Genomic DNA, 24,486 nt, shown 5'->3' with positions numbered 1-24,486 from the left:
ATTTAGGACAACTCTTAAAACTCATTAATGAGATTGATTTTGCCCTTTTATTTTTTAATTAGAAGTGTAAGTATCTTCTGTTTTATACTGTGGTACTCTTCTCCACTCTAAAATTCAATTAGAAATAAACAACTTTGATTAGCTTTCTACAACTTCCATGAATCCACTGATAGACAAAGATTAAATCAAGTTACATTCACTCAAACCCCTTGTTTTGCAACTCAGTGGTCTCGAGATTTTCTATACATAGCTTTACCTTCGCAATGCAGTGACTGGTCATCTGGCTGTTTAAGTGTGCTATTGCCAGGCTGTAGAACAAACTATTTTCATGAGGATCCAAGCCCTCACTAACCACCTTTCCCTAGTAATCTAGAAAATAATCATATGAGAAAGATATCAGGGTCTCTTAATCTAAAACTATCTATACAGAGAGGACTCAAACTAGCTTAGAACTGATTTACCTAAGGACAACACTTTGGAAGCACATGAAGTAATGAAAGCACTGCAGAGAGGGTACAGGAAGAGTGTGTTAGGTAATTATCTCTCAGGGTGCTCTATTTAAGGCTATACTGATATTCTTTTGGGAAAAGTAGTATTTTAAAAAAATACATGTGTGTATATACACACACTCTATACACACACACACTTTAAATATGTAGTTTAAAACACCACTGACTCCAATGTCAATGTGTGCTAAATAAGCTGTTTTCTTCTACATTTTCTACATTCATCATTCTTGAAAATATTACTCTAACCTGACAAAACACTAGCAAAAATAATCAAAGTATAGAGCTGAATATCCAGGTATAATTCTTATTACGCTCTACCTTTAAAACTTGAACTTGACCTTCAGTAGTTATGTCCTTCAAAAGTTCACAAAATGACCGGCATAAGTCAGCAGCATACATCTGAAATGAAATGAAGAAGGTATTATGCAAACACATTTTGTATCTATGTATATATTTCAAAACACAACACGAGGGACTATATATGTCCAAAGACACATCTTCTCTTCAAAGATCGTATCTGCTAAAAATGCTCATCTTTCCTGAACTAATTAAAATCTAATCTAAGCATTTTGTTGATTTTTTTAACATTGCTGGTTTTTTAAACAATGAGTCTCAATGAATTTTCTAATGAAGATGTGAGAACAAAGTATATTATCTGTAGTTCAATTTTTGCTAGAATTTATGATCATAATTTTAATCTGGTAGGATAACTAGAGTAACTATTACTACCCTGCATAGGACCTTTTCAGGTACCAGAGTACTAAATCAATCCACAAAATGTTAATTCTAAATAATAATCTTTCTCAAATCTGATTTGATTGAGTGTCCACCATGTACCATAAAAAGCTAACATTAGAACAATATGCTTGTATACATATAAATAAGAGTATAAATGTTTGTGTGTACAAAGTTTTCCAACATGAGAGAAAAAATAGTTTGCTAGTAGGGAACTAAGGTGCTAATAAGAATTTATAATGGTAACATACCTGTAAAAATTCAGATGATGATAAGAAAATATAAGCATTGATGATCTTAAAGAAATTTTTGAGGTTTTCTGAACTCAGGTCTGGAAAAAAAGAAGTCACAATTCAGAACTTCATCACCAAACTGAAGTACAACTAAAACGATTTACTTCTAAAAGTCTTTTTCCCTCACACAGCTTTTAAGTGCCAGGTGCCTACAAATAGAAAAAAAAAGTTATTTTAAATGCAGTACCATTCAGGTTCTGTCTCCCTGCCAGAGACAATAATAAAAGAGGGATGATAACAACTTTCATGTTCTCAAATGGAAGCACAAGAAATCCTATGACCTCAAAAGCCAATGCTAAAAAAATAAGTCAAGTTTTAGATGTGATAGCGGACTCAGAAGATATTGAAGATGGAACAAATGAAACACATACTTAAGAGACCTGCAATTACTGATAAACGATTTATCTCACATTTGAGTCAGTAAATGCTGGGTAGAAAGAGTGAAATAAAGATTGGAGCTCTGCTCTTTTGACCCAGGTACCACATCAAATGACATTGAGCTTTTGGACTGAAACACGCTGAGCTCTAGCCCATACCTTGAGTTTTTCAGGAAGGAAAGCATATTCATTAAGGAGACAGATACACACAGAAGATGGTATACAGCAACAGTTTGAAGAGAGAAAAAAGACATGTCCTCAGGCAACCTGTAAGACTGTTTTTAAAAAAAATCACCCTGAACATCCATAAACACAATTCATAGCAAAACAAAAAGGTTTCAAAGTTTCACATGGAGGATGATACTAGTGCAGAAAGCCAACAGCCTGTTTTGTGAAAACAAAACAGAGGACCAAAAAACCCTCAAAGGAATTGCTAAATTTTCTTAAAAGCAGTTTGGGAGACAGACTATTCTTGGTACAGTAAGTGGACTTCTGCTCCACCACCTTTAATTAATATTCCAATAAAATCATCATGGAAACCCAATAGGAAAATACTTTTATGTAAGCTTTAAATAAAATTCCTTACCAGATTAAACTAACACCAGCAGCTGCCTAAGAGCTGGTATGTCTTCCATAGCTTACATGAACACAGCCCGTATGAAAGTGTAGCTTACACCTAGTTATGCTTATATACAAAAAATTCCACAAAAAATATCACATGACAGAAACTATGGCTGGTTTTCCATTATAACATCTGAAAAGTTTTGGGGAGTTTTAGCAGTTTCTCTTCTTTTCCCTCCCATCAGACAGAACACTAATGCTCCTGTTATCTGACATGGCCATCAGACAGCTTTGAATGCATGACTACTTTCATATCTCAGTGCTTGAACAGGTCATGTCCTGTTAGCACTTATTTTGAATATTAACATATCTTGACTTGCAAAGAGGTTATTTTTCACCTATCCATCAAATATCCTCATCAAAAAATTCCAAATGCATCTATAAATTAGCTTTAGTAGCATATTACTAGTGTTACACATTTCTTGAAGTTACTGCAATCTCCTTAGAGGTCTGCAGGTTTTTTTCTTCTTACTGGATACCACCATATTTTAAGTTTCAGACCCTGATGCAGCAGACAAATTGTAAACAAATGGTCACATAAGCATGAAGGGCTATCAAGCTTTCTATAACTTTCCATTCTGTGAATCTGTGATAACTGATACAAAGGTAATAAAGCATGAGTAGCAAAATTGCAAGAAGTAACGTATTTGAGGCCAGAAGGAAAAAAACAGGTAAGATAGATGTCTTGGAAATGACAGAATTTCAGTCACTCATCTGTGCCTAAAGCTCAATGTTTAATAAAAACATTTTTCCAGAAAGACACTATCTTCAACTGATTATATTTAAAAACCAGTTATGCATCAATTCTCTTGCCACCTTTTCCTGTATCAAACATATCTTTTTCTGAATTAACTAGTGCGCTTCTCTGGGTTTTCTTGGGGATCAGAGTAATTATTCCAGTAACCTGCTTTTTACCATTACCTTTAGAAGTACAGCACAGACACATTAAATCTGATGCTTCTTGAAACGGTTATGTCTTGACTTTGACCATATTCGCAACCTGAAATGGTATCAGCTTCAGCTGTCATTTTAAGCAGTCCCTTTGCAGAAATGCAACCATTCTCAGAGAATTGATGTATTTCTCCATTCTACATTATTCAATCTGCTGCACCAAGAGATGGATTAAAGAGCCTCTGCAACCCCTTCTGTAGGGCAATTATATTTCAACAGAATTTAAACATTAGCAGCAGTGCTGATGTGAAAACCAAATATGATAATTATGCTATGAACGATTACTGTATGTCAGTGATAGCACCACAATCTTTGAAGGAATGTCAGTTATGCAAGTGAAATAGAGCCTTCATATTAAATGCAACATTCTGCTCCTGTATTTTTAAGATTTAAGGATAGCATTGTTTACTTTAAGAGGCAAATCTAATTGATTTGTACAACTCTGACATCCAGCTCCAACAGCAGTAGTATCCTGAAACGGTTATGAAAAGCTCTTTCAAGAAGGACCAATACATCTGGAAAGGAACAACTACATACTACTTTCAGATTAGTTAAAAAAGAAAACTCAAAAACATTTCTGTATTTTTTCCCCTTTCAGTTGAATTAAAAATTAAAGAGATGTCATTGCACTGACATATACCTATGGTGACATATGGCACAGGCCTGTGATATGGCCACGGCAAAGATATGTTCAAATAATGAAAAGCCTAGTATCAATGAATGAATCTCAAAAATTTAACTAAATCTCAAACCAATTTTTTATACATCACACATTGGAATTGCTTGCCAACAGATAAGCATGTTTTTAAAAAAATCTCCTAAAAGATGCAGGAAAACCAATGGCAAGCAATTACTTCTCTAGGCTGTAAATTTAAGTTAGGAATGAAAGTCAAAGAACACTGAATGTATATTCTTGTCAATAAAACAATTGGCTCCAGCAGAGAAAGCATGAGAGGAGGTAGCATAGAGGCCTTCAAAGTTCAGGTTTTTAAGGTATTACTGGTGGGCCAGGAAGCAGTGATAGACAAGTGCTTGTGCAGTACATAGTCTTGGCAAGCATCTTAAGAGCACTTAAAAAACCCTGTGCAACAGATTATATATTCATTTGCAGTCATCTAAATATGTATTCACCAACAGGAAAAAAACCCACAGCAACACCTTTCTATTAAGTGATATCCATAGCACACTTCAAAAACTCCCAGACATAATTTGCACACAGTATATCTCACTCAGTTTTATATCACTTTGCTGAAGAAAATATTCTGCTATAATACAGAAATCATAAATCAAGTTTGTACTTTGATGGTTAAGCTAAACACCCAAATCCAATGGGAAACACTAGACGCTCAAATAGCTCTTAAAGGTTCTGAATCAGAACCAGCAATCTATCACTGCACACCTCCAGAATCTTCTGAAAAATTATTGTGTACAGTCACAACCAAGTCCCACAGGACCTTGCCCACAAAGGCCATTAACACAAAGCAAAAGCTACAACACAGTGAATAACCAACAACCTGAATAATACACAATCCAGCTTGTCCGTACCTCCTTAAACATAACCAAACTGTCTACTTTTATATAAAGGTTATCAATATTATTTTCTACAGTCCCTTTAGGTCTGAGTTATCAAAGCTGCACTGTATCTATTAACATGCACTGTTCAATTACCACAGAAATTTATCCCCTATTATTGTATATGAATACCTCTAAGAAGTAACACTTATGCAAAATAAAATAATGCTTAAAAATGATATAATTTGGCTATGAAGATAATTAAACATCTTCTCTCCCTCTCTAGTTTGATGACTTCTTGCCACATCTGTTTCCTCCTCTTCAGCAGGACAAAGTCTGCTATACACCTCTAATGTCCAAAAATCTCATATATGAACTTCTTCTCTCCCTCCCTTCCAGCTCTTTTAGTTCAATAAAGTTGACCTGTAATAGGACACTTTTTCTGAAGGACTTAAATGCTGATGGAGCAGTAAAACACACCAGAAAAATAGTTACATTACCTGTGTATTAAGAGTCATTCCATTCAGTAAGAATAAATTCAGAAACTAAAGGTCAGGTGGTTCATATTCCTTACACCCTATTTTCAACAAAATAATTATCTGGAGCACCCTGTTGCTAGTTCTCCACCCTGCTCCAGAAGACATAAGCAAGGCAGTCATCTACTCAGAACTTCCCTTCACCATATCTGCCCTTTGGCTTCCACTTTGATAACTTAAGACTGAATTGAGAACCAGTCTCAGAGAGATTTTCTGTTTTGCCTTATCTCAGACAGTTAAGGCACACAAGACTTAGCAATTTTGAAACTTTAAATTTGAAGATCTCAAAATTTGAATGGATCTCTGCATTTGTCCAACTGAAAATGGCAGACTTCCCAGTTAAAACACCTTGTCCTGACAACTACATCACTGTGGTGAGGATAGGAAGCATTTGTTCTTAAGTGCTGGAACTTTCAGGTGAATACTGCCTCTTTTATACTGGAGAAACTCTACTACAGAACTAAGACTGAACGATTAATTAACTTGCACAGTTAATCTTCATTGATCAGTACATTTTCCTCTGCAAGTGACTGCAGCTTAAACTGTGCTCTTACACTGGATTTAAGCAAAGTATCCTTTCTTCAAGTATACTGAAGGAATGAAGTAGGCTGCCCGAGGTGTACTGGACAGCAGTATTGTACTGTTTCTGTAACTACCAAGTTTTATAATAAGGTTATCACTAACCCAAGATTCAAGCTCTATTTCAACATCACAGTGCTGTGGCCATGTCATGTGGAGGCTGTCTAGCTAGATTCTCCTGATGTAAACAGAATGGAATTGCAGATAAAGAGCATACCCGAATGGTTTCCACTTTCTGGCAAAATGCACATCATTTTGGCCTACAGCAATGAAAATTTTTGACTGAAATGACACTCAAGTTTCTCAGAAAAATGCTCAGGAAGTAAGGTAGTATCAGAAGTCTGCATGAGAAAATCCAACTATGATTACAGATCAGCTGCTGGTTTTACCACTCACCCCCATCCCCGATTTAAAAAAAACCCAAACCCAGAACATTTTGGACATAAGTGTGGCTGAAGCCTCACCTTAAGGAAAACCTACCTAGCTTAACTGTACTACTTGCTCTACCAGCATCATACAGCAGCTTCCATTTTTCAGAACAAGAAACATTCTCTTGAGGATTCATTTTTTCCAAAGAAGTGCATCACTATTCTCCAGGATTAATTCACAAAATAAGGAAATTTCTACAAGTGTAGAATATTCCTGAATACCTCCACCTTTTGTTAGAAGAGTATGCTGGTTTCAGCTGGGATAGAGTTAATTGTCTTCCTAGTAGCTGGTACAGGGCTATGTTTTTGTGTTTGGTAGAAGAAGAATGTTGATAACACAGTGATGTTTTCAGTTGTTTCTAAGTAACGTTTAGTCTACAGTCAAGGGGTTTTCAGCTTCTCATGCCCAGCCAGCGAGGAGGCTGGAGGGGCACAAGAAGTTGGGAGGGGACACAGCCAGGGCAGCTGACCCAAACTGGCCAAAGGGGTATTCCATACCATGTGACGTCATGTCCAGTATATAAACTGGGGGGAGTGGGGGGATCGCTGCTCAGGGACTAACTGGGCATTGATCAATTGACTAACTGGGTGGTGAGCAATTGCACTGCGCATCACTTGTATATTCCAGTCCTTTTATTATTACTGTTGTAATTTTATTAGTGTTATCATTATCATTGTTAGTTTCTTCTTTTCTGTTCTATTAAACAGCTCTTAACCCACGAGTTTTACTTCTTTTCCTGATTTTGAGTGAGCGGCTGCGTGGTGCTTAGTTGCCGGCCAGGGTTAAACCATGACAGTCCTTTTTGGCACCCAACGCAGGGCAGAAAGGGTTCAGATAACGACAAACCTGCCCACAGCTTGTTAAAGCAAATTTGTTACAAGCATTCATTATATTGGCCTAATAGTTGCTGGTCACCATATTGATTTATGTGTTCAATTTATGTGTTCTTAGAGTTGTTGCTCTCATTTTTAAAGTTCTGTATGTATCACCTCACTTGCTGTATGTAGTCCCTGTGCTGCTGCTTACCATCCATGGGAGTTGGATTAAGGTTTTCGCTTTGATGTATTGTGCAACACTGGTTTATGGTATAATAAAGTTATTGGTTGTGGAATTAATCTGGTATTTGCATTCAGCGTTGTCACCTCTATACTTCAGGAGCCATCTGTGGGAAACTATTAATAATTACACCATTTACCTTTCCTCCTCTGAGAGCCAATCTATGGGTGGGGTACCCTTCTTCCATTTTCCCTTCTCCTTCAGTCCAGTTACAATGGTGTTTGAGAATTTTGAAAAATTTGAATAGCCTTGGGATGTTGAGACCAGCACAGTCCTAGCCCTACTGCTAGGAATCAGCATGCTCCTGAATGTGGTTCAGCTCTTGTTTAAGGTTAAATAACTATTTAAGAAGATCACTCAAGAGATCTGTCCCAAGGCTAGATAATTATGAGTGGCAGGGTGTGTGGGGTAGTATGGGCAAGTACCTAGAAAAGCAGGCACCTCCGATGTTTTGGAAATTCACCTTTGAACAAGTGCAGAATCCGGAAGAACTAGTAAAATATTTGGAAAAGGTATGCTGTCGCCCTGGCAACTCCAGAGACATACAAATCACTGCAACGTGCTGGGGCCTGGCCCATGCCTATAGAGCCCTGTTTGACACCACTCTGTACCCTCAAGGGGAAGAGAAGGTCTCTGCATCTAACGTGATGACAGGCACTGTGGTCCCTCCAGCCCCAGCGACAAGCACTGTGGCTACCCAAACCTCAGCAAGCAGTACTGCAACTGAACCAGTGGACCAACCTGCACCAGTATCAGTTGCCCCTGTACAGAAGAAGAAATATAGAAAAAAATAAGTCCGCTTAGCGAAGGAGGAAAATGAGCCAGGGTCATCACGGGAAGAGGAGGAAGAGGCAGAACCAGAGGTAATCACCTGATCCCCATCCTTGAGTGAGCTGTGGGATATGTGAAAAGATTTCAGCCACCGTATAGGTGAGCATATTATCACCTGGTTCCTCCGATGCTGGGACAATGGGGCTAATAGCTTGGAATTAGAAGGTAGGGAAGCCAAGCAGCTGGGATCACTTGCCAGGGAAGATGGCATTGACAAGGCAATTGGAAAAGGGACACAAGCCGTCAGCCTCTGGAGGCGATTCCTGTCAAGTGTGAAGGAAAGGTACCCCTTTAACAAAGATGTTATACGTCAGTCAAGCAAGTGGACCACCATGGAGAGAGGTATCCAATATCTGAGGAAATTAGCCATACTAGAGATGTTTCATTATGACCCGGACAACCCACAATTACCCAAAGATCCAGACGAAGTGGATCTTTGCACATGACCCATGTGGTGGAAGTTTATACGAAGCACACCATCGTCCTATGGCAACTGACTGGCAATAATGACCTGGAAAGAAAAAGAGGCACCAACAGTGGATGAAGATGCTCACCAACTCCATCAATACAATGAAAATCTCTCCTCCTCCCTACAAGCCTGCATTTCAGCTATGGAGAAGGTGTCCCAGGCTGTCCAGCAAATCAAAGAGGATATGTCCTACACCCCACTTGTAAGGACCAATGTCTCAGCTATTAGGAGCGAGGGCTCCTCTGCTTGAGAGACAGAATAGAGAAGGTACACACCGCGAGGTGCCCCATGGTTTTACCTACGTGACCATGGAGAGGGCATGAGGAAATGAGATGGAAAACCTACCTTGGTCCTAGATGCACAGGTACATGAGTTGCAAGGAAAAACCACCACAAAAGGGGATTCTACCAGGAAAAATGCTACTCCAGTTTCCAAACAGAGTAGAAGGGATGATCTTATTTCTGATCCTCCTGAAGGGAATTCTAAGCCAATTTTACGAGAAGTGAGTACTGGATACTCTGACCAGAATTAGAGGGGCCCTGCCTCCAGCCACGTGGAGGAAAGGGATAACTGGGTCTATTGGACTGTGTGGATTCGATGGCCTGGCACGTCAGACCCACAGGAGTATAAGGCTCTAGTAGACACCGGCACATGGTGTACTCTAATGCCATCAAGTTATAAAGGGGCAGAACCCATTTGTATTTCTGGTGTGACAGGGGATCCCAAGATGTGATGGGTTGACCCTGGCTGGACGCCAAGGTGCCCACCAAAGCTGTTCTATCACTCCCCCATCATCAGCTGGACAGGGGAGAGAAAAATATAACAAAAAGCTTGCGGGTCAAGATAAGGACAGGAGAGATCATTCACTAATTACCGTCACGGGCAAAACAGACTCAGCTTAGGGAAAATTAGCTCAATTTATTACAAATCAACCAGAGTAAGGTGATGAGAAATAAAACGAAATCTCAGAACACCTTCCCTCCACCCCTCCCTTCTTCCCGGGCACAACTTCACTCCCGGATTTCTCCACCAAGCCCCCCCCAGCAGCACAAGGGGGACGGGGATGGGTTTTACGGTCATCACACATTATTTTCTGCCGCTTCACCTCCTCAGGGTGAGGGCTCATCACACTCTTCCCCCGCTCCAACGTGGGGTCCCACCCACGGGGTCAGTCCTCCACGAACGTCTCCAACATGGGTCCTTCCCATGGGCTGCAGTTCTTCACGAACTGCTCCAGCATGGGTCCTTTCCACAGTGTGCAGTCCTTCAGGAGCACACTGCTCCAGTGTGGGTCCCCCACAGGGCCACAAGTCCTGCCAGAAAACCTGCTCCGTGGGGTCCTCTCTCCACAGATCTGCAGGTCCTGCCAGGAGCCTGCTCCAACATGGGGTTCCCACGGGGTCACAGCCTCCTTTGGGCATCCACCTGCTGCGGTGTGGGGTCCTCCACGGGCTGCAGGTGGAGATCTGCTCCACTGTGGACCTCCCTGGACTGCAGGGGGACAGCCTGCCTCACCGTGGTCTTCCCCACAGGCTGCAGGGGAATCTTCGCTCCGGCGCCTGGAGCATCTCCTCCCCGTCCTTCTTCACTGACCTTGGTGCCCGCAGGCTTGTTTGTCTTACATGTTCTCAGTCCTCTCTCCGGCAGCTGTTTCTCCCTGTCCCAACTTTTTTTCCTTCTTAAAAATGTTATCACAGAGGCGTTACCACTATCGCTAATTGACTCGGCCTTCGCCGGCGGCGGGTCCGTCTTAGAGCCGGCTGGTATGGGCTCACTCTCGAACACAGGGGAAGCTTCCAGCAGCTTCTTACAGAAGCCACCCCTGTAACCCCCCCCGCTACCAAAACCTTGCCACACGAAACCAATACACAAGAGGTAACTCTATTGGAAGCTGAAGTAAGCATAACTGGGAATGAATGGCAGAAACACCCCATTGTGACTGGTCCAGAGGCTCCGTGTATCCTTGGCATAGACTGTCTCAGGAGAGGGTATTTTAAGGACTTGAAGGGGTATTGATGGGCTTTTGGTATAGCTGCCTTGGAGACGGAGGGCACTGAACAGCTGTCTACCCTGCCTGGTCTCTCTCAAGACTCTTCAATTGTGGGGCTGCTGAGGGTTGAAGAACAACAGGCGCCAGTTTCTACCACAACGGTGCACCGGTAGCAATATCGCACCAACCGAGGCTGATTCCCATCCATAGGTTGATTTGTCAACTGGAGAGCCAAGAAGTAATCAGCAAAACTCACTCACCCTTTAATAGTCCCATATGGCCAGCGGGAAAGTCTAATGGGGAGTGGAGACTAACAGTTGACTATCGTGGCCTGAATGAAGTTACACCACTGCTGAGCGCTGCCATTCCAGATATGCTAGAACTTCAATACAAACTAGAGTCAAAGGCAGCCAAGTGGTACGCCACGATTGACATTGCTAATGCATTTTTCTCCATCCCTCTGGCAGCAGAGTGTCATCTACAATTTGCTTTTACTTGAAGGGGCATACAGTACACTTGGAATCGATTGCCTCAGGGGTGGAAACACAGCCCCACCATTTGCCATGGACTAATCCAGACTGCAATGGAAAAAGATGAAGCTCCGGAACACCTGCAATACATTGATGACATCATCTTATGGGGTAACACAGCAGAATAAGTCTTGAGAAGGGGAAGAAAATAATTGAAATCCTTCTGAAAGCTGGTTTTGCCATAAAAGAAAGTAAGGTCAAGGGACCTGCACAGGAGATCCAGTTTTTAGGAATAAAATGGCAAGACAGACATTGTCAGTTCCCAATGGATGTGATCAACAAAATAGCAGCTATGTGTCCGACTAATAAAAAGGAAACACAGGCCTTCTTAGGTGTTGTGAATTTTTGGAGAATGCATATTCCAAAATAAAGTCTGATTGTAAGCCCTCCCTATCAAGTGACCTGGAAGAACAACGATTTTAAATGGAGCCCTGAGAAACAGCAAGCCTTTGAACAAATTAAACAGGAGATTGTTCAAGCAGTAGCCCTTGGACCAGTATGGGCAGGACAAGATGTTAAAAATGTGCTCTATACCGCAGCCAGGGAGAATGGCCCAACCTGGAGTCTCTGGCAGAAGCACTCGAGGAGACCCGAGGCCCACCGCTGGGGTTTTGGAGTTGGGGATACAGAGGATCCGAGGCTTGCTATACTCCAACTGAAAAAGAGACATTGGCAGCACATGAAGGAGTTCGAGCTGCCTCAGAAGTGGTTGGTACTGAGACACAGCTCCTCTTAGCACCCCGACTGCCAGTGCTGGGCTGGATGTTCAAAGGGAGGGTCTCCTCTACACATTGTGCAACTGATGCCACATGGAGTAAATGGGTTGCACTGATCACACAATGAGCTCACACAGGAAACCCCAGTCGCCCAGGAATTTTGGAAGCGATCATGGACTGTCCAGAAGGCAAAGATTTCTGAATAGTGCCAGAGGAGGAGGTAACACGTGCTGAAGAGGCCCCGCTGTATAATAAACTGTCAGAAAATGAGACGCAATATGCCCTGTTCACTGACGGATCCTGTCGCACTGTGGGAAAGCATCGAAGGTGGAAGGCTGCTGTATGGAGTCCTATACGACAAGTAGCAGAAACTGCTGAAGGAGAAGGTGAATCGAGTCAGTTTGCAGAGATGAAAGCCATACAGCTAGCATTAGATATTGCTGAAAAAGAAAAGTGGCCAGTGCTCTATCTCTATACTGACTCATGGATGGTGGCAAATGTCCTGTGGGGGTGGCTACAGCAATGGAAGCAGAGCAACTGGCAGCGCAGAGGTAAACCCATTTGGGCTGCCGCACTGTGGCAAGATATTGCGTCCCGGCTAGAGAATCTAGTTGTAAAAGTACATCATGTAGATGCTCACGTACCCAAGAGTCAGGCCACTGAAGAACATCAAAATAACCAACAGGTGGATCAGGCTGCCAGGACTGAAGTGTCTCAGGTGGATCTGGACTGGCAACGTAAGGGTGAGCTATTTATGGCTTGGTGGGCCCATGATACTTCAGGCCATTAGGGAAGAGATGCAACATATAGATGGGCTTGCAATCAAGGGCTGGACTTGACCACGGACACGATCGCACAGGTTATCCATGAATCTGAAACATGTGCTGCAATTAAGCAAGCCAAGCTGTTAAAGCCCCTGTGGTATGGAGGATGATGGCTGAAATATAAATATGGTGAAGCCTGGCAGATTGCCTATATCACACTCCCACAAACTCACCAAGGCAAGTGCTATGTGCTTACAATGGTGGAAGCAACCACTGGATGGCTGGAAACATATCTCATGCCCCAGGCCACCACCCGGAACATGATCCTGGGCCTTGAAAAACAGGTCTTGTGGCAACATGGCACCCCAGAAAGAACTGAATCCGACAACAGGACTCATTTCTGAAAGAACCTCATAGATACCTGGGCCAAAGAGCATGGCATTGAGTGGGTATACCATATCCCTTATCACGCACCGGCCTTTGGAAAAATCGAATGATACAATGGACTGCTGAAAACTACATTGAGAGCAATGGGGGGTGGAACTTTCAAACATTGGGATACACATTTAGCAAAAGTCATCTGGTCAGTCAATACCAGAGGATCTGCCAGAGGGGCCTGCCCAGTGAGAATTTATGTACTGTAGAAGGGGATAAAGTCCCTGGAGTGCACACAAAAAATACGTTAGGGAAGACAGTCTGGGTTACTCCTGCCTCAGGCAAAGGTAAACCCATTCGTGGGATTGCTTTTGCTCAAGAACCTGGGTGCACTTGGTGGGTGATGCAAAAAGATGGGGAAGTCCAATGTGTGCCTCAAGGGGATTTGATTTTAGGTGAGAATAGCCAGAATTAAACTGTATGATATTAGTTGCTATATAACCCTGCTACTGTGTGTTATCATTACTATAATTGTTCTATGCTATATCCATAGTACTACAGTAAGAATCACTTAGATCAAGCAAGAATGAACTGTGATAAAACTCAGCAAAGCACAGTAGTGATGGAACCAGAACTGACTCCAGCATGCAACAACCCAAGGGTGAACACTATCCTCCTGCTGTGTTCAATGTCACCTGCTTGTCACACCGCACTGAAGCCCAATCCTGCTCTGCCGACTGAGGACTTTGCACCATCCCTCCTGCCCAGAAAAACTGGTATGACAGATGGAGCCCAGAGTTGGGAACTAAATGAACTCAACAAATGTTTTATGAGCACGACCCATAAATTCAAGCAATGATATCTCTGTGTGTGTATACATATATACATATAAATATATACCATCTATATATCTCAAAGGGACAGAAAAGGTGGTGATGATTGACTGGGGTGTAACTGAAGGTATGGAAACTGAGCATGACATCAATGGTATAGAATAAGGGGTGGATACTGTCCTGGTTTCAGCTGGGATAGAGTTAATTGTCTTCCTAGTAGCTGGTACAGGGCTATGGTTTTGAGTTTGGCGTAAGAATGTTGATATCACACTGATGTTTTCCGTTGTTTCTAAGTAATGTTTAGTCTACAGTCAAGGGTTTTTCAGCTTCTCATGCCCAGCCAGCAAGGAGGCTGGAGGGGCACAAGAAGTTGGGAGGGGACGCAGCCAGGGCAGCTGACCCAAACTGGCCAACAGGGTATTCCATACCATGTGACATCATGTCCAGTATATAAACCGGGGGGATTGCCGCTTGGGGACTAACTGGGCATTGATCAGCAGGGGCATTGATCAGCAGGGGGTGAGCAATTGCACTGTGCATCATTTGTATATTCCCATCCTTTTATTATTACTGTTGTCATTTTATTAGTGTTATCATTATCATTATTAGTTTATTCTTTTCTTTCTATTAAACCGTTCTTATCTCAACCCACGAGTTTTACTTCTTTTCCCGATTTTCTCCCCCATCCCACTGGGTGGGTGGGGAGAGAGTAAGCAGCTGAGTGGTGCTTAGTTGCTGCTGGGGTTAAACCACAACAAAGAGTATGCCAAGGTTTCCATTCATCCTTATCTCTTCCCTGAAAAGTACCACATGAGGACTAGGGACGACAGGGTGGGTTGAAAATAGCAGTGGCAAATGTAAACACGCCATAAATACAGAGTATTTCTGAATTTAACTCAAACAGATTGGCAGTATGACACAACTACGAAAATCACAACCATTTGTATAGTGCAAGCTTCCTGTAGCCAATACTATCTACTGCTAACACAGAACAAGGAGGAAGGGTAGGTGTGTAGACATGAATGAAGAGAAATAGTAAGTATTTGGCAGCTACAAAACTTAAGAGGTAGCTCTGGAGTTAAAAACTAAAACCACTACAAAACACTACTTTCCTGAGCAGTTTTGTCATTAGAGATCTAGTATACACAGAGGAGTAACAGAAGGTGTGATCTTGCACCTACCCACTGTGATTTAACTTTCTATTGACCTTTAGTCAAACTAAAACATTAAATGCTGAAAACAATTAAAAAGCTAACTTCTGCAATTTTATAAGCACATTCCTCTAAAAACCGAATCAATTTGCTGTATTAGCTCCACAATCTACAAAAGATTTCATTAAACAAAAACATCTTTACATAATAAAATTAAACCACAAAATTTTTATAAAACTTTTAATTATCAAAAAAGCAAAAGCACCCCAAATATCAGTATTTCCTAAGCACTGAATCTTAAACCTCATTAATAAGTTTGTATTTTGTCAACAACTCAGGCAAAACTACTGCTTTTAATTTCAGTGCTGCTTGACTGATACACTTAGAGACATATTTAGGTAGTTTGAAAACATCCTACATAGTTAGTAACTGAATAATGGAAAAGCTAATAATGGAACCTTCAACTCTTCAGACTACAAAACATTCTGGTTGCAAGCAGAACACGCAAATATTCCATATAATCAGTATCACTAAAATTCAGCACATTTGGTGTTAAATTTCAGGAACTTCTTAAAAAACCCTCTGAAATTATAAACTGAAATTCGTCTTATCTTTTGGGTACAAAGCAGCTTCAACTTATTAAAAAAAGAGAACCAGGGTAAGTAGATAACAAATATTAAAGATGGGAAAGTGAAACAATAAAAACCTGGTTTTCATTTTTTAATAGTTACAATTTTGCAAGCCCCCTTAGGTCCTGTAGCCACAGCAGCATTACTTAATGCATGAACACAAGCAGTAGAAAAAACAAAACAAAACCAGAAATTTTATTAGTTAAAGACTTACCAAGAAGTGCAGACATGTTCTGAAATATTCTCAGGAGCTCAGGTGTAAGACATGGACTATTCTCCAATGTCACTAACCTAAGAACAGATTAAGCAAAATATTTCATATAATCTATGAATCATTCTGACAGATGTAAAACATTGTAACTTCTAGTAACCATCTATATGATCCTTAAATAATGTGTAACAATTACTTGAAGCATATTTCAAGTGCAGCAGTAGTCCTTACAAGACACCCATCAGTATAGGCATTGGTCTGGCTAAGGTAGGAAAAGAAAAACATGCTACTGGCTTTTTATAAAGACAACGTAACCTGCAAACTGCAGTGATGAGAATGTTTAAGTACACAACTTGAACTCGGAGAAGGTGGGTAGAGAGGGATATTCATGGTGCAAGGACAATGCATGTAGTGGTCTACAGCTCATAGGAGCAGCTGTGATGGCAACCAGCTCAAACCTTTACTTTTTTTTTTTTTTGAGGTCTGAAATGATGCATTGATTACCATACATAAAAAGCATAACTATATGCTCAACATTGTTTGTAACAATTTAAAATTCCTGAGGTTTGAAAACAGTAGCTATAAATTAAATTCATACTTAAAGCCACAGCAACACATTCCAGTTTGTTCCTAGATTGTAGGTGTAGGATTATTGTCTTTAACTTTTCTGATTATGTAAAGTATCTTAGCTGTTCTCCTGCCCTTGGTTCAAAAGCCATTAGAGTCCAAGCTGTCTCTGCCAGCTCCATCCAGATTCCTCTGATGCTCTAGGACATCTTAAAATACCATTCTTCTGTGTAGGCATCAGAATAACAACCTCAAGATCAGTATTATTAAGAAGATATAAAGGTACTAAACTGATACATTAAGGAGACCCCTGTCTTAAATTCTGTGAAGATCTTGCACTTCAACTTGCTGCCCCACCAGCATTATAAATCTTAGTTTTGCTGCACATAGAACAGATCATTTGTATGTTAAGTATTTGTAATTCAAATGCCCATCTACAATTTAGATCAAAGGAATCCCTCACTATTTCAAGGCAAACTCAATATATGCCTATTATGCAGGAAAGATGTGCTGAATTTGGTCCAGGTAACAGTTTCCTCCTCATAGAGTGTCAGCTGCCCCAAAACCAAACAAATTAGGCTCATGGCAAACTGATCACAGTGCCACTTCTTGTTTTATGTTCAGTCACCAAATAGCTTGAGATCTGGAAGATAACTTCTGCATTTTATCCTTGTAAACTTGCCATCTCTTCCAGCAACCAGCTCTGAAAATCTTTGGGTTATTGTGCTCCCAAAGTTAAACACATAAAATTGTTAGTTTAGCATGCGCATTATTGTGAGTCTAGACTTTGTGTCTTGTTGTTCCTTATCAGAACAGAACTGTATCTCAATATGAACTGCCCGAAAACGGATTACCTACTCAGTTATTTTTGTTTCTTTCGTTAACTTCCTAACCTCATCTTTTCTGAAAAAAGGTATGATACAGATGATCTCAATGTAAGATAACAAGAACATATAAATTCTTACTACAGCCAAATCTTTTTAAATATTTTTTTTTCATCTGGGGATACAAAAATAACATTTTAAAAATTAGAAACTGACAAAGAACATTACCATAACTCTAAACCATCTTCCAGAAGATAGACATGTGGAGGCTGAGAAACATCTGTACTTAGCTGAATAACTGGAAGTAGAAAAGGATAGAGATTTTTGCTCTCTGCTCCCAGTCCCTATAAAAGTAAATAAAAAGTGTAAAATACTATAAAAATTGCAAATCAAACATTTCAAGAATAGCATTGAAAGAGATCTGTGATGCTGTTCTATTTGCATACTGTAAACATGCATTCAAGATATCAAAGGCTGAACTTGCATCCATTTCATACAACAACAAAATAGTCCGACACTCTTGAGCTTTCTCTCAACATGTCTTGAGAAAATTATGTAAGTTTTTTTGAAAAAAGCAGCTTATAAATGGTCTGCAAGAAAAAGTTATAAACAATACACATTCCTAAAGACATTCACTGGTTATTCTGTTTCTGGGAAAAGTCACAGCTCTAACAAATACTAAATGATTAAATGCTGAAAAAAACGTTTTAAAGATCAGGAAAATAATTACTCTTTGGACCTTACTACACACTAAATCTTTTGACATATTCTAAAGAACCAAGAGAAGGGTTTGTTTTTGTTGCTACACAAATATTCAGAGACTGATGACAGTGATTTATTTTTTAAATGATCCATTAGCCATATGCAAAGATATCTTCCCAAGAATGCAGAGTAAAGAATTTTTTCAGCAATCATTTAATAAGAAAACCCAATTTTTACAAATGAGCTAAAGATAACTATTTTCAAAACAAATCATAAATTAAAACTAATCCTAAAAGGAATGGAATTCTTAAATTGGGAACTATTTTGTAATATTACTAATTAAGAGAACTGAAGCTAGTTGAATGCTGCTGTTGCATAATTACTGTATTTGGAAAATGTTAAGTTTAAAATTACATGATGTTTCTAAGTTAAGGCTTCTTTGTGGAATTATTTGTTTATTTAAACAAACTTGCCTTAAAAGAAATGGAATCTTCCATAAATTTGTCTAATGTCTTTGTGTCCACCTATATTTTTGGCACCTACATGGGCCAGTAACAAGAAGTTCCAAATTTGTTTATTGTGAAAATGTCATTTGTCTTTGTTTGAACTAACTCCACTTTTAAAGAACCCTAATTTTCCCTGTATTTGTAATTTCTAGTCATTCCCCTTCCACCTTCCTTCCACTGTTAACCTCTACAATACTGTCCTCTCAGCCATGTGTTTCCACAAGTTCAAGACTGCCTACGTATTCAGTCTGTTCTTGTATGGATACTGCCCTATATCCTAGGAGCACTGATCTTGATCTTTGCTAGTCTTACTACATCTTTTTGAGATGTAGTAGGGGTTGGAGAAGGTGGGATGGCATATAGTCCATATTAAAGAAGTACTTAATAGCATGGATTCTGCAGGCAATATAACTATGTATTGCTCTATTTGTCAATCTTTTCTCAAGAACCTACTGCATTTTATTAGCCTTTTTGCTGCCAACAGCAGATATTTCTAGATATTTCAAGTTCCAGGATTATTTAATTATACCAAGATCTTTTCCTTCACTGGTAAGAAATTCAGTTAATTTTAATGAACTCTGGATAAAGCAAGCCGCTAATAATTTCTATAGGCTTTCAAAATTCTCTGCCAAGGTATTACAGTAAGCCTCTAGAGGAATTAGGGAAAAATAGGGAAGAGATGTGAGTTACCATCAAGAATCAAAACCACTCAAGCAGCTCCTCTTGAGTGCCATCAAGTGGTATGTATAGGACAACCAGGTGATCGACCCAGTCAGCATGGTTTTATGAAAGGCCGGTCCTGCTTGACCAACTTGATCTCCTTCTATGACAAGATGACCTGCTTAGTGGATGAGGGAAAGGCTGTGGATGTTGTCTACCTGGACTTCAGTAAGGCCTTTGGCACAGTTTCCACACAGTGTTCTTCTGGAGAACCTGGCTGCTCATGGCTTGGAAGGGTGTACTCTTCACTGGGTGAAAAGTTGGCTGGATGGCTGAGCCCAAAGAGTGGTGGTGAATGGAGTTAAGTCCTGTTGGTGACCAGTCACAAGTGATGTACCCAAGGGCCCAGCACTGGGGGCAGTTCTGTTTAGTATCTTTATCAGTGATCTGGACAAGGGGATCGAGTGCACCCTCAGTAAGTTTGCGGATGACACCAAGTTGGGCAGGAGGGTTGATCTGCTCGAGGGTAGGAAGACTCTGCAGAGGGATCTGGACAGGCTGGATCGATGGGCTGAGGCCAGTTGTATGAGGTTCAACAAGGCCAAGTGCTGGGTCCTGCACTTGGGTCACAACAACCCCATGCAGCGCTACAGGCTTGGGGAAGAGTGGCTGGAAAGCTGCCCGACAGAGAAAGACCTGGGGGTGCTGGTCGACAGCCGCCTAGAATATGAGCCAGCAGTGTGCCCAGGTGGCCAAGAAGGCCAATGGCATCCTGGCCTGTATCAGAAATAGTGTGGCCAGCAGGAGCAGGGAGGTGACTGTTCCCCTGTACTCGGCACTGTTGAGGCTGCACCCCAAATACTACAAGACAGACATTGAGGTGCTGGAGCACATCCAAAGAAGAGCAATGAGGCTGGTGAAGGGTCTAGAGCACAAGTCTTATGAGGAGCGGCTGAGGGAACTGGGGTTGTTTAGCCTGGAGAAAAGGAGGCTGAGGGAGACCTTACTGCTCTCTACAACTGCCTGAAAGGAGACTGTAGTGAGGTTGGTGTCGGTCTCTTCTCCCCAGGGGAGGTTTAAATTGGATATTAGGAAAAATCTCTTCACGGGAAGGGTTATCAAGCATTGGAACAGGCTGCCCAGGGAAGTGGATCAGTCACCATCCCTGGAGGTATTTAAAAGACAAGTAGATGTGGCATTTCGGGACATGGTTTAGTGGTGGACTTGGCAGCGTTAATGGCTGAACTCGATCTTAAGAGCCTTTTCCAACCTAAATGATTCTACGATTCTATGATTCTAAAAGGTCAAAACTCATTTATCTGACTACAGATTACCTGCAACTTCTTTTTAGATACAAAGTTGGTCAACATAGCTATTAATGTTATATGGCAAAATTTGAGATCAGAAGTTATCCAGATTTCTTCAGTTTTGAGAACTGCAAGATACTAAGTGAACTAACCAAACTTGGCTAAATAAACAACTATAGGCAAATGAAACCTAATGTTGATAAATGCAAGTAATATATTCTGGAAAGGAAAAGTTCCCTACTACACACAGATATAAAAAAACCCCTACAAAAATCTACAGAAAAACAACAGTCTGAGAATCACTATGTTCACATCTATTCTTGGTATTACTATCACTTATGGCACTTAGAAGCCACAGTCACAAACAAAGGTAAGGTGATAGTAGTCCCTAGCTCACAGATATTTTAATAGTTCTGACCATTCCATTTTAAAACAGACATTAAAAAGCAGAGATATTCAAGTATAGCTAAAAAGAAAATAATGAGCACAGTAAATTCACAAAAGAAGAAAAAAATGAAGGAGACTGACATACAAATAACAGCATGTGATGCAAATCAGTTACATAACAAAGCAGGCAGCTCAGAGCTGCTATTATCTGTTTCATGTAACATACGAACAAAGCAGAAGCTAATATCAGAAAAGCTAGGAAATTTAGGAAGGGATGAAATAAGCTATTTTTTCCTTTATGTTATATAAAAAGGTTGCAGAAATCATTGCAAGAGGACATAATAGGTACCAGAGGTTATGCAGTAGAAAGGTAATGGTGAAAATGGGAACAATAAAAGGGTTGGAATTCTAAATAAAAAAGATGACTCATCACAATTAGTCAATGCCAACAACACCCTGGAGACATTAACCTTAAGTTATGATTTAAACAAGGAACATTTGACACTAATCTGAATTAAAATGCAAATTTAAAGAAGAGGCCAAGTGAAACTTGTTGTGGTGGCCCATATCTTGGGCTATGATTTAAAAATGACTTGTCTTCACAGAAAGTTTGCAAAGAAAAGAAATTCCACATCCCTGGGAGCTGAATAGCAAGCAACGGGGAAACAGATGTGCTACACTGCAGAACCAAGTCTGAACCATACACAATGATTGCAAGAAGAGACCGACACTCCTAATGTCGGCTGGGAAGTACAGGAAGCCAGAACAAGCTCTTTCATGTAAAGTCACTAAAGCAGGCTCAATTCCAAGATTACAAAACCAAAACCCTCCAGAATACAAGCAAATCTGCCTACAGAACTGCTTTTACTGAACAAGCCCCTGGAAACAAAACAGTTAAGTGCTTAACATTAGCCATGTTTAACTCCACTACCAGAAAACCATGTCTTTACTGTAAGACTGAAAAACATCTAGAAATAAGCCTATAAAACCAAAACATACCTTAATTTTACCTATATCTATATACATATGTATATGAACACACACACACACACGCAGAGAACTTGTAGACATGTCGGAGAAAGAACTGTAGGAGATACTGGCAACATTTATGATTCTGACCCCTTACCTGGACAAGATGGATTAGGGTGGTTAGAATGGCACATCGTAGCATATTGTGCTCCTCACTCTGTTTCCAAAGGAGTGGTAAATACTGAACCAAACATCCTACATATGGTCGTATCTGAAGTTCAGGACAAACAAATTTGTTTCTTAATGTGTGAAAAACAAGGCCATTAATTTATCCCAAGCATAATTTCTGAAATATTTAAGAGCTGCTTTCATCACAGTAAAAATAGGGTTTGCTTTAATTTACTCCTCTTTCCCTCTTCCTAAAACACCATATTCCATACTCTGTGGCTAAAGTAACTCCTGACTGCACAGTGGTTTGAAAAGAATATATTACTTATGGTAATGTTTGTGCATGGCAATCAGGCTTAAGTAGTAAATAGAAAAAATACTTATTTTGATAACCAGAGATACTTTCATATTAATATATTCCTCACTTAAACAGGATTCCTAAATAATGGCATCCTTTAAGAAAACCAAAAACAGTTCCCATAAAAAAAAATAATGCTGGATAACCTCTGAAGTTACCCACCCTTTGAGCAGGGGTTGGACTACATAACCTCCAGAGGTTTGTCCCAACCTAAATTTTTTCTATGATACTCTACAATACTAAAAGGTTGATCTGTCTTCTATAGTATTTAATTAGGAATTAATCTAAACAGACTCAAAGGTTCTTTGTTAATTTGTTTTTTTCTGCTGCTTCTCTAGCTGATCTAAAATACAGGGAAATCTGCTGCCATGCTGACTTTTCCTACAAGGGCCAATTAGGAAAGCTTAATTTGGCTCTCAGACAGGATTACTTGTAGAAAGAGGAGATAAACTCAAAACCATGCATTATCTCTGTCCTTAATACAGTAATACTGCAAAAAAAACCTGAGACAAGAACAGTCAACAATTCTTTTTTTTAATTCTGCAAAAACATCTTCAATTTCTTTATGTATAAGCTGAAGAATATAGTTTAACACTAAGAAGGAAGTAGTGAAAATTCAGGGAACTTGAAACTTTTCATACAGTTACGCAGAGTGCTGTATAGGCAACTGTGATCTGTATCAGTGCCAATGAGAGATTACAAGTTTAACTGCACAGTCTGTAGGACTGTGAAGCATTTTGTCCCCCAAAACATCTTTTAATATTAAGATTTAATAAAATTCTAGTTCAGATAGAAGATAAGTAGAATAAATTACAATTAAAAAAGACAATTGCAAGAAATGTAGTAAGATAAGCAGTGAAAATCTTTCTGTACTCTAGAAGATGAGTCAATAAAAAAAATAGACAGTAAATAAAGAATAGTAACTGAGCAAGAACATTTTACACAAAAGATAAATGAGACCTGAAAAGTTAGAGATCCAAGTACTGCAAACAATGCAGGCACCTACCATAACAATAACCAGTCTATTAATCGATGACATTTTTCTACTATTTTCATATAAGCCAAAAACATCAAGTCCTCCTCTGTGTTCTTAGTACAAAGCTAACACTGAAATCTGTAAAGAAATACCTGCATATTGACTCTTTCAATCACACAAGACAGAACATGAAGAACATGCATTTTGGTGTCACATTGCGTTACTTCCTGCAGCAGCTGAAAAAGCAGTGTAAACATGGATTCCAGATACTAAAAGAAAAACAAAACAACTACAGATTAGACCATCCAAAATACAACTAGTGACATGAACTGGTGATTCTCCTGTATGCTTACAACTCTAAGACATCTATGAACCTTGAAAGACACTTATGAAGTGTGCAAAATGTTACAGTTTCATTTGGAAAAACACACACTAGACAATCACTGCCTAAACAAGATAAAAAAATTCAGATACACTTTTATGTAACAGTTCAAACGCGATCAGTTTGAACATAAATCATTTTCATGTTTTGGCAAGTGTTAAACATGGCTTCACAGATAAAATACTATAAAGCTGAAAGCCATCTCTCCAGAAGGAGCACTTTGTTAGGGTCAAAGCAAAGGTACCATCTTCGAGCTTTTGGTTCAGTAGATAAAATTTACTGAACTGAAAAAGACACCTTAAACAATTCCAATGTTTACAGTGTAGATGCACTCTACATTTTTCTTTGTTCTCAAGAAAGTTGCAATTAACACGGAAGTCATAACGAAATGAGAAGAAAAAGCACCTGCTACATTTGAGTGATCAAAATAAATTTTTGCTGCATTTATACCTAATATTTCATTGTTTACTTAATGACAATAGTAGTGACCACTGTAAAGAACACAAATATAGGAGACCAAGAAAATCTATGTTTTTAAGGCACTATTTTAACCACACACTTATATTTAATATGTGTGTGAAAC

General features: G+C 39.9%; 1 protein-coding gene across 6 annotated transcripts in view; it reads right to left on the bottom strand.

Moving 5' to 3' along the window:
• Positions 1 to 24,486, bottom strand: part of IPO11 (importin 11) — a 106,543-nt gene that overhangs the window by 39,615 nt on the left and 42,442 nt on the right. For all 6 annotated transcript variants that reach the window (XM_075019779.1, XM_075019784.1, XM_075019783.1 and 3 more), the window contains 6 exons: positions 23,674 to 23,790; positions 22,177 to 22,290; positions 17,717 to 17,832; positions 16,101 to 16,177; positions 1,496 to 1,575; positions 828 to 908 (listed from right to left, as the gene is read on the bottom strand). In XM_075019779.1, coding sequence (XP_074875880.1) covers positions 828 to 908; positions 1,496 to 1,575; positions 16,101 to 16,177; positions 17,717 to 17,832; positions 22,177 to 22,290; positions 23,674 to 23,790 — 585 coding nt within the window. The remainder of the gene's footprint in view (positions 1 to 827; positions 909 to 1,495; positions 1,576 to 16,100; positions 16,178 to 17,716; positions 17,833 to 22,176; positions 22,291 to 23,673; positions 23,791 to 24,486) is intronic.

Source organism: Buteo buteo, chromosome Z (genome assembly GCF_964188355.1).
Source record: "Buteo buteo chromosome Z, bButBut1.hap1.1, whole genome shotgun sequence".
NCBI lineage: Eukaryota > Metazoa > Chordata > Aves > Accipitriformes > Accipitridae > Buteo > Buteo buteo.
This window is presented reverse-complemented; position numbering and strand designations above follow the sequence as displayed.